At 46.9% G+C, this 11103-nt stretch overlaps 1 protein-coding gene across 1 annotated transcript in view; it reads right to left on the bottom strand.

The window, feature by feature from the left end:
- Positions 1-8311: 8311 nt before the first annotated feature.
- HOXD3 (homeobox D3) overlaps positions 8312-11103 on the bottom strand; it is a 5398-nt gene continuing 2606 nt past the window's right edge. Inside the window, exon 3 of the mRNA XM_025039260.1 lies at positions 8312-11103. This exon is cut by the window's right edge and continues 38 nt beyond it. Within this exon, the coding sequence (XP_024895028.1) occupies positions 10526-11103 (578 nt within the window). The 3' untranslated portion in view covers positions 8312-10525.

Genomic DNA, 11103 nt, shown 5'->3' with positions numbered 1-11103 from the left:
GGACAAAACAAGAAGTGTCCCAATATTAATGTAGCTGGATAGGGCAAATACTAATAAAGATGTGTGTGAACACACGAGGTACAATCAGGTCAGTTACACTTGTACTAATCTTTTTTTTTTTTCTCTTTTATTTTTTTAAATAGGTAATACATTTAAATATACATGGTTCTGAAAAGGAATTTGCACTCAGAAAGCTAATCAGCTCTTTGTTCTGCTTCTGTAGATACGCTTGCTGCATAGGCCATATTCAAAAGTAACTAAAAACTCATCCTCGCTTAACTCATCTTCGCTTCCACTTGCTCTGTCTAAGCAACACTATGTAACTACCAGCAACCATAGTTACTCTGGCAGCTTTGTAATGGTCTGAGGACAAATTAACCATCAGCCCATGCCAAATAAGTTCTATATAAGCAGTGTTGCAACTGAGCTCCGGGCCCAGATCTTCAGAGCCCTAGCTCCTCTGGGACTGCTGGCGTAATAAACCTGAGTTCACCAACTCTCCAAGTGCTGCTTGGTTTCTCGCTGGTCTGATTTTTGCATCTTTTCTGCAACATTTTGAGTTGCAAAGGGTACAAAAGGGAATGCAGGGAAAGTCTTTTTCCCACCCTTGTCCCTGGCCACATAGTTCCCCTTTACATAGGCAACCAATTTTATGAGTTTCTTATGTATCATTCCAGAGATACTTTGTGTACACGCACACACACACACACGTGCGCACACACACACTTTTTACACAAACAATAGTATATTAGATAGACTCTTCTGCACCATGCTTTTCTCCCCATTGTATCTTGAAGACCATTTCATATAAATGTATACAGAATTCCTGGTTTATTTTTACAACTTCATGATGTTCGACTGTATACACCTAACACACCTTATTTAGCCAGTCCCTTATTAATGGAAATTTAGCTTATTTTCAATCTTTTTCTATTATAAACACACATGCAAGTGTTTTCCTATTAGAAAAATTCCCAGATATGAATTTAATCAAAAGTACGTGCACTGGCAATGTTGATACATACTACCAAATTGCTCACCATAAAAGTGAGTCAATTTATACTTCTACCAGCAACGAATGAGAATTGCTGTTTCCTTACACTTTTACCAAGTCAAGGAATTAGAATCTTTTTTGTCAATCTGATAAGTGAAAAATAATACCTTTTACTTACCCTTATAGCATCTCCAGTAATGTCATTCTCCCTTATTTCATCCGATCCTTCCATAATTCTATTTTACAAATGGTAATACCACACAGAAAAGATAAGCAACTTGCTGTAGTCACACCCAATGTAAGCGGCCAAGGTCAGATGCTCAACACTCCTATACTACACTGTGCCACAGAGAAGTTTAAGGGGCGGCTTAAGAAATTTAAGAGAATAGGTGGCTTCAAGCATTCCCTGAAAGATATATGATACGTGAAAAAGCGCAGAAGCTTTCCAACATCTGCTAAGAGGTCTCCTTAGTGGTCTGATACAAAGACTATATTTCTACATTGTGTCCCCTGGAAGCAGACGGACTCTGATTAGCAATGTGATCAGGCCTAGTCTTAAGCATTAGCTTGGATTCAATATCTGTGAAGCAGTAGAGTGTCATTTTTAATTTTCCTGAGACTTATTTCCACCCAGGACCTAATTATTGATCATCATGGTATGGATAAGAGGGCATTTTCCCCTAGGTTCCGCTTTATACAGGACACTCACTTGGACCTGAAGAAGATAATACCTAACACACACACACACACACACACACATACACACACACACACACACACACACACGTGGTAAACTTAGGAGGTAGATATCTTTATTGACTCATTGATGATGAAACTGAAGAGCAGAAAGATAAAGTGAATCGCTTAGGGTCACACAGTATATCAATTAGCTAAGCAGAAAACACAATGTAGACCTAAAATTGAACTCATCTTTTCCAAAACCCTCATCTATTCATTTTGGTGAATGATCTGACTACCCACTCAGGCCCTCAAAATAGAAACCTGGGCATTGGAATCCACAACTCCTCTTTCATTCATCCAGTTGACCACCAAGTCCCATGGATTCTTCCTCCAACATGTCTCTCCTCTTCATTCTTATTATGTTAGTTCCTCTCTAGGCTGGATTATTGCAGCAGCCTCCTTTTTTACTTCTTTTTGCCTCCTATCTTTCCTTTCTCCCATCAGACACAGTACCCCCAAAGAGTTAGCTTTCCTAACAGATAACCCTCACATCCCAGCTTATAACCTTCAGCGGCTCCCCAATGCCTACAGACTCAGTCCAGACTCCTTTCCTCAGACCTTCTGCAATCTCTCCTTCCAGCCAGATGCACCACTCTAAACTACTCTCCTTGTTCCAGGTCCAAACCTTGCTCTTTCTTCCCTCCCTGCTTTTGCATATGCTGCGCTCTCCACCTGGTTAGGCCCTCCTTCCTGGGCCTAAAAAACACCTGTACTTTAGGGACTCAAATTCACCTCCTCTGAGAAGCCTTTTTTAAGTCTACAGTAAGTCTACAACCTTTTTGGCACCAGGGACTGGTGCTCCTATGAAAATCTAATGCTTGATGATCTGAAGTGGAGCTGTGCTAGCACTGGGAAGTGGCTGCAAACAAATACAGATGAAGCTTCACTCACTCATCCAAAGCTTACCCCTTGCTGTGCAACCCAGTTCCTAACAGGCCATGCATCAGTACTGGTCAGCAATGGTGGGTAGGGGTTGGGGGTTGGGGATCTCTGCTTTACAGTACTTTTAGTGACTTTGTCTCTTTATTCCAGGAACATTTTGGCCACACCTCTGTTATAGCATCCGTCATACTGCTTTAGGATTCTTTTTCTTCCCCAGTAGAGGGGCACACACCATTAGTGACTCATTTTTCTATCCCAGGGCCAAGCACAGTGCATATAGGAGCTCTTCAGTAGATATTGGTGAGAAGACTGGGAGAGAAAGATTCTGAACCAAGGACAACAGGACCAAGTATTTTAATTGCTCAATGAATTCAGGACACTGGGCATGGCTTAATGCTTCATCTTGCATCTATCTGAAGCAAAATGACAGTAAACATTTCTCCAAAGCAAGTTAATTTCCACCCAAGAGGATTATGAGAGAGAAGAAGACTAAAGAAAGGGGATAGAAAGCTGGGACTTTATGTCCTTCAGAGACTCTTACCTAAGGGCTGAGGCAACACATTTAACTCACTTCAGAAAATTCTCACCTGATGTCACTCAGAAAAAAAAAAAAAACGAACAATTTTAAGAGGGGGCAGCCTGGAACTTTCTCAGAATTTATAAAGAGAACAGCATTTACCACTCTAGAGAGGATAGTGTCACTACCCACTTACCCAAGCCCTCCAGCTGTAAACAGCTTTTATGCTAACGACTGCCCCCCAAAAAGCATGCTGTCTATCCCTTTATGGTGTTTTTAAAATGAACCCCCAAAAAAGAGCTGAAGTAAAAACACTAGATACAGCATAGTGAATACAGTTAATAGTACTATATTGCATATTTGAAAGTTTCTAAGAGAATAAATCTTAACAGTTATCACAAGAAAAAAATTTCTTGTAACTATATATGGTGGCGGATGTTAACTAGCTTTATTGTGGTGATCATTTTGTGGTGTATACAAACATTAAATCATCATATTGTATACCTGAAACTAATACAATGTTATATGTCAATTAAAAAAAATTTTTTTTAATACTCGAGTCCTGCCCTCACATCAAAAAAGATATCATTGTGGTTGGTGTTTTGAATATACTTTATTTTTAATGGCATTCAATTTTAGTTCCAAGTTTAACAGGGGTCTTATCCTACTTCCTTCCACACAAATACTCCTGCATGTAAATAGGAGAACTAAACTACTTCAGACTCACCCCCTGAATTCTAGTCTCTGGGGACATCTTTTTTAAACTCTTAAATAAAACAGTGTCTGCAAGAACCTTTTGATCCATTGGGATTTTTCTTGTCCTGTCTTCAAAGATAGATTTGGCCCTTTCTGGGGTGCAGCAGCATTTAAGGGCATCACTTGGGCAAGCAGGAGGTGTGGGAGTGAGGGGTGTTAGGATGTAGAATCACTGAGCGTCAGGGGCGGGGTTGGGGGCTGGCATGTTGGGAAGGAGCTGGGCACCCTGAGTGGTCCAAGAGCAGGGCTGGTGGGAGGCAATGCTGGCCCCGTGTGAGGAGGTGACCGGCAGGCGCTTCCCTCCGGCCTGGTGCAACAATGCTGGTCCGACTGCTCTGCTCCCAGAGAACCAGCGTTAAGTGGCGGGTCGCTCACTCTATTGGTGCTCACCCTGCGTGCCTGCCTCTCCTCCGCCTCTCCTCCGCTTGTGGTTTCTGGTCGGTTCCCAGCTGGCCTAGACCTGCTCTGAAGAAGGAGGAACCGCTGTCGAACGAAAAGTGCACACCGGGTGATTGATGAACTCTTAATAGGACTAACCTCTCCTGCCCCTCCCCCCCAGACACAGAGAAATCGTTCACCCCAGTCTCCTCTTCAGACCTCCTCGCTAGCAAGAGGGGATGCGGCCGCCAGCCGGTTGGGTGATTAACTCACCGTTTGTCTTTCCGAAGTGTTCCAGGTGGATTCAGGAACACCCACCCACCCCCAGCCACTGCCTGGCTCCGCCGACTGCGCCCTGCCGCAGGCGGGCGGGCAGAGCTCCAGCAAGCACGGGTCACATGGTAGTGAGGCCCAAGCAGGCCTTTGTCCTGCGCTACCGCCCAACTGTTGGGGGAGGCTGCCGGCTATTGTTCCTTGCAGGGGAGGGAGATGCTCAGACTCAGAATCCACGACAGCCTCTTCCCAGAGTGTCCCTGGTCCGAGGACGGGTGGGACTTCCTTTGTGTGTTCTCTTCCTGAGGCAGGAATAGCTTGGTGGTTGCCACCCCAAAGGGCAACAAACCGGAATGGGGTGGGGGTGGGGGGGCGGGAGGTTGGTGCCAGCTCAGCCACTGCCTGAAACCCAGTTTCCCTGCTGGGCCCTTGCAGAGGAGGTGGGGAGGGATATGGTATTTGTAGGAGAACACTGTGAACATTAGAGCCATCAGAAGGCCTTCTCCCTGTCTGTCTCCTTGTAAGGCCCTAGCCCAACAGGTCCTCTTGGCCTGGTATGAGGCCTGTTTCCCCAGCAAAAACATTTCAGTCGTACCAGGGTTCTCCATTAATTCTGATTTAAGATCTCCTTGGGCTTTTATTAATGTTAAAACCCTGTTTTCACGATTTTCCAGATATTATTCTTCCATAAAAGTGATCCAGACTAGCTATAGGAACCAGGCAAGATATTTTGCCAGTAGATCTAGGTTAAGAGGATTTATGCAATAACTTCCCACCTTGTAGATCTCCTGGGCATCCTACACCTGCTTCTGCTATTGCAAATGATTGGACATCCATTTACCTTGGCTCTTCCTTCACGTGTGGAAACCTTTTATTCACTGTGCTTCAGGCTAGCCCTAGCCTGAAAGTAGGTCTTCGGATTGTCCGTACTTTTCCATCTTGTCAAGGCTGGTATAAGAAGTGAGGGAAATGTTTAGGAATAGGCTTTAGGTCAAGTATTTAAATCCATTTGACACCCACTTTGGGCCCCAAAGATAAAGGCATTTGTAGCTGGATAGAAGACAGGGAATAATGAGAACTAAGATTCTCTGTGAACCTCTCCACCACCAATCAGCACCACCAATGCAATAAGTGCAGAGGATTCACCTACCCAATCTTTTATTTTTATTTTTTTCTCTTTCCAGGCCTTCTGCAAGAAGGATCTAAATGAGCCAGTCCTCAAAGGTGGTGAGGACATGGTAGGTGACTCAGTCTCAGCTCTTTGTGCCCTAAGTATCTAGAGATAGGTGTGCTCACCAGGGCCCTAGCTATATCCTCTCTGGAAAGTGGCAGTGCCCTGAAGTGATCAGGCTATAGGCCTGTGGAGACTAGAGCCTTCTGCCCCTCTTTATTTTATTTAACACTCATAAACTTCCATTCATCCTATTCTTTTCTTACAGTTTCTGAAAGAAAGACCAAAGTAATGTCAAGAACTCCCAGATGAAGAGGAACTTCCTTGATCTGTAACTGGATTTAACCAATTCATGAATTCAGGAGCAGGTTTCAACTAATTTTCAGGATAAAGCCAAAACAGGCCTGTGACTATCCCTTGAATACTGAAGGTGTAAATAAGCTTTTGGCTTCCAAAGGTCAAGCAGAGAAACACATTTTAGTGTTGGTTTCCTTCTTTGTTATTCAAACACACCCACACATATCCTCTTTACCCTCCCTAATGAAAAACTTCAACAGATGGAGAGCCTATGCTCCTAAGCATGCTGGCTGAGAAGATACACTACACTCAGGAGTCAATCAGCTGGTACAAAATGGGGGAGGGAGAAGGGGCGAGTAGCTAGTATAGGTAATCACTATCTTTTACTACTCCTTACAGATAGAAATTCGAAAAGTTCTGTTCAGCAAGGTTAGCAGCCTCTGGGGCTTGGGAAACCAATTTTGCTGATGTGCATGATAGGGACTAGGCCTGGGGCTGCACCAAGGGGATAGTACTCATTCTATATTCTCTTTCTCTCTCATTTGAAAGCTTGTACAAAGAATTGGTACAAATGGATGGTTAACTTAATGATTCCATCAGAGGTGGATTTTTCTCTGACAGGTCCCTGGATGAGGCTGAGGTCTGAAAGCCAGGAAGCAGAATATATACTTAATCGCCCTTTCTTACTGCCTCTCCAAGGTCCAGGACTACTCTTCAGGCCTTTCCTCTCTAACTTCCCCCACACCCCTGGCTACCTCAATTGGGTTTCTTCCCATCACTCCAGACTGGGTTTCTGAGTTTCTCATGGGAGCCAGGGAAAGCTCTTGGTCTTCCTAAATCTCTTTCCACACCCCCATCTTCCATTTTGCAGTGGGCCATTCCATCTGCCTCACTTCTACCCTGCGTTAGTTAATTCACTTTTGATTGTGTGGAGAGAACGACTGCCACCCTCCATCCGTGGGCCTGGGCTTGCGGCCCTGACCCCGTTCTTCAGACCTCAGGAGACTCCCCCACTACCTCCCTGATCTCCACATTCCCAAAGCCGGCAGTACAGGAAAAAAGCAGAGATGGTCAAGGCCTGAGCCAAAGAGCCATTTCCTCTACATGGGCAAACGAGGTGAACCTCCCAGAGACCAATGCCCAGGGGCAACGCCCGGCCCTTCCCCACCTCCGGCTGTCAGCCGGTCCAGCGTTGCCTTTGTGTGGCCTTACCCTGCTGCGAAGCCCGTGGGGAAGCTGCGCACACAATGGTGTGGCGGCTCCCGGAAGACTCGGCTGCTCTGGGCACCCTTAACCCAGCGCCCGGAGGCGAGGGCCAGCAGCATCGAGGCCTTGGTGCATTCCCCATTGCTCCCCGCACCCCACTGCACCCGCGCGTGCGCGCCCGTAACAGGCTAGGGTGGAGGCTTCCCTTCCTGCCTGCTTGCCTCCTCCCGCTGCAGGTTCTAGCCGGAAAAAGAGGCCTGAGCCCAGGGCGCCATTGCTGAGCCTGGGCTCCCCTCCCCCCTCTCCTTTCTCTGCATCACCGAGACCCAGGGTGGGGGATGGAGGCGGGTGTCTCTGCGCATAGAGCAGCTATTGTGACCCTCCTTCGTACAGCGGGAACCCTGCCGAGCGTGTGCCACCGACGGTGGTGGGGAAGGAGGCGACTGTGTTTGCAAACGTAGGAGTGTGGAGTGGGTGGCACTGGGAAATAAAGGTTTGCAACCTCGGGCAGTTGGGCCTTTCAGATGGCGTTTGGTTGTGTTTAGACTCCGGTGCTTCCTAACACTAATTACAAGCTCAAAAGGAGCAGAATTTATGGCGAAGGCCAAGGCGGTGTGTTTATAATTTATGAAGTTTTAAAGATCTGTGTCGCGGGCCCCACTCTTGCCCTGGCCCGCGGCTGCGCGTGAAGTGCTTTCCCCAGACTGACTGTGGCCCCCACCCACGCCAGGGGCGACCGAGTGTGCCCATCACATGACACTCACACCAATGGCAGGAACGAATCCGAGCCATTCTCAGAAACCTCGGGAATCTTTCTCCAAGAGGTGGAGAAAACCACAGATTTGTCCCAAGCAAACTCCTCCACCTCACTAGAGAGGTTGCCTTGGCGGCTGGGGCTGCCTTGAGAGGGAGCCCCTAACCCCGCACTTCTTTGGAGCCTGAGCACGAAAGGAAGCTGATTTCAGACGGGCTAGACACCGTTTAAAGTCTAATCCATGAAACCCTAAGCCGCAGATGACACTGGGGGCCTTGCAGACACCCGCAGACTCAGCAGATACTCCTGTGGTAACACACATAGCTGGAAAACGCCTGGAGACATGATGCATTATGTATTTTTATTATTACTTATGGTAGGAAGAGAAGATGAAGGAAAACCGGGCTGAATCTAAACAGCCTGACAATTCATCTATTTAATATTTAGCCAGTTAAGAAAGGTTGTTATCCCTGCAAGGCAGCAAGCTCTTCTTTGATTTCCCTAAAAGTTTTAAAAATAATTTCTTACAATTAGAAATTCTGCCTATGGATGCAAATTTCATAGAAAACAATTTAAGCCTTGAAAGTGGGTAAAATATCCCTTACGTTGAAGTCATTTATTCTGTTGATACACTTCTACAACATGTATACTTTAAACCTGCTCCGATAAGGTGAAATTTAGCAAAAGGACAACCCCCTCCCACCCCTAATCTAACATGCCATTTTAAAAACAGCACAAAGGAACAAGGAAACTAAATATTATTTTGAGCCATCATCATTTAGCGAAACACAAACATCCAAATAGAAACGATTGTTGTTCCACCAGAAGATTAGAAGTTAAATTATTTCCACACAATAGGAATTTAACCTTTTGTCACCGGGGATGTAGTAGGAGTTGCATTATTTGTCAAACCAAATAGAGATGCGTGGGCCGACTTTGCTGAAATACAAAGAATTGAACCTTATCTGAAGGCGTTTTCCGAGTGCTTCTTCCCAGAGAAGCGGATGTAAGTTGTCCGCCCTTAGCTAAAGCCACGCTAATATTTATAAAATGGTTATAAATCCTTGGAGACATTTTTTTTTGTCAATTTTGTACAAACAAGAGTAAATAAGATGTGTATACTTATGTTCCATTAATGAAACTTTTACTACTTTGCATCATGAGAAACATTTGAATTCTTTAGAAATTCAGGTTTACAAAGGAGAATCCTCTGTAACCACCAACCACTATAAAGGAAAAAGGCATAACAGCACTTCCTAGAGAAAAAGCTTAGGCGCCTGTCTCCAAACGATCGTTTCTTTTTTTGCACCTGAGCTTTTTCATAGCCCAATTCTTCTTATGACTTCTCTTGCGTCTTTTCTGTGATTGTCAGTTTTCTTTCAAAAATTTTTTTATTACTTAATACAGAAATGTGAGCTCTGGCCTTCCCGATGTAAATGCAGTCTTAAAAAGTCCATTTGTGTCTAGAAAGGGCGGTAGGAACAGCAAAGCAGGCACAGCAAAAGCTCTGCCCAAATCATCCCTTCTGGAACATTGCTATGTTTGCATCCTCAGATTTTCCCCCCTCCTAACGTCAATAGCTGGGATGTAATCAAGTATCTCCAGATTCCAAATAAATGAAAAAATAAATATTTAAAAGGGTCCGTCTATTTGGGCCTAACACAGGAATTGTGGGAAAGATAAAGGCAGTGATCTACTTGCAAAGTGTGCGTGATTAACACAGATACACTTCCGACTGAGAATTTTTTTATTCTAAATATTTGTTCGAATAGTACCAGACAATTTGAAATCAATAAACTGTGTCGAGTGGGAGGGCTGCGCGGTTGAAAAATGAGTAACGGATGTCGTGCCACACCACGGGGCCGCCTGACTCTACCCATGAAGGACAATTTGCGGTCTTAATCCTTTATATCAACTACAAACACCAGCCACGGTTACAACTGTTCAAAACTACTCTCTCAACTAGTTCAGGCCAAGGGGACTAGAGAGGTAAAATGTGGCCCCCGTGGCCTGGGAGCACGTTCCTAAGCTCGGCTGGAGAATCTACAAATATACACATAAATACGTTAAGACGAGGATAAATAATCAGGAAAACGAAATGACTCGCTTCAAATAATAAATACAGATTGTTGAGTCCGATGCAGTCCTTACGGGACGGGAAGGAGCATATAAATTAAGGTCTCCGCAACTAGGCTAAAGGCGGGCCATGCCCAGGGCTCCGGTCCCTCTGCAGGGCGCGCCGCCGATGGATCTCAGACTTACCTTCGGGACACCATTACCAGATTAGAGTCCCTCGGTCCGCAGTTATCTGGCACTGTCAGGTTTACAAAGGAGAATCCTTGCGGCTGATTTATAGCAAATCACCCAAAGGAGGACGCGCCTGGAGGGGAGGCCCAGTCGCCTGCGCCTCGACCGCTGTTGGCCCGAGAGCCGAGACGCAGCGACTGGGCCAGAGCGAGGGAGGGGGTCACCAGCCGCCCCGTGGGCCTTGCCCGCCACCCCCGCCACCAAAGCAAAAGAGGTAATTGCGCCACGAGTTCGGGCCTGTGGCGGCCGCTACAGATGCGTCAGTTTGGGGGCCTCGGGCAGGCGTCCCTGAGACGAGTGGTGGGCCGAGAGATCTGTGTATGTGGGATGAGGGTCGCACGGTCCATGGTGGTGGTTGCCGGGGATCTGCGCGGCGCAACTGTAGTCCACGCTGGCCGAAGACGGATGCGAGAGGTGGCCTAGGTTGAAGACCGGCCCGGACGCGGGAGCCATGGAGTCGACGAAGTTGCCGCCCACATACACTGGGCTGCCCTGCAGGTTGGCGCTGGCGAAGCCGCCACCGTTGCTCGCCATGGGGTGGGGCTCGAACTCCGGCGCCGCGTAGCGCTTCTGCTGTGGCAGGCAGCTGCTGAGAGGCGCCGTGTAGGCGGCCAAGCCGTACATGTTGGGCTGAGATTTGGCGAAAGCGGGAGGCGAGGGCGCATCGTAGGCCAGGCCCGGCACAGGCGGCAGCTGGCCTGAGTAGGCCACGTGGCCGGCGGCGCCGCCGAGCGGCGGGCTGCGCTCCGGGGACTGACCCGCGGGCGAGTGCAAGATGCCCTTGGCCTTTTGGGCCTTCTTGTACTTCATGCGTCGGCTGGAAACAG

This window comes from Pteropus alecto, unplaced genomic scaffold (genome assembly GCF_000325575.1).
Source record: "Pteropus alecto unplaced genomic scaffold, ASM32557v1 scaffold3, whole genome shotgun sequence".
Lineage (NCBI taxonomy): Eukaryota > Metazoa > Chordata > Mammalia > Chiroptera > Pteropodidae > Pteropus > Pteropus alecto.
The sequence above is the reverse complement of the archived record's forward strand: the minus strand, read 5'-3'. Positions and strand labels throughout refer to the sequence as shown.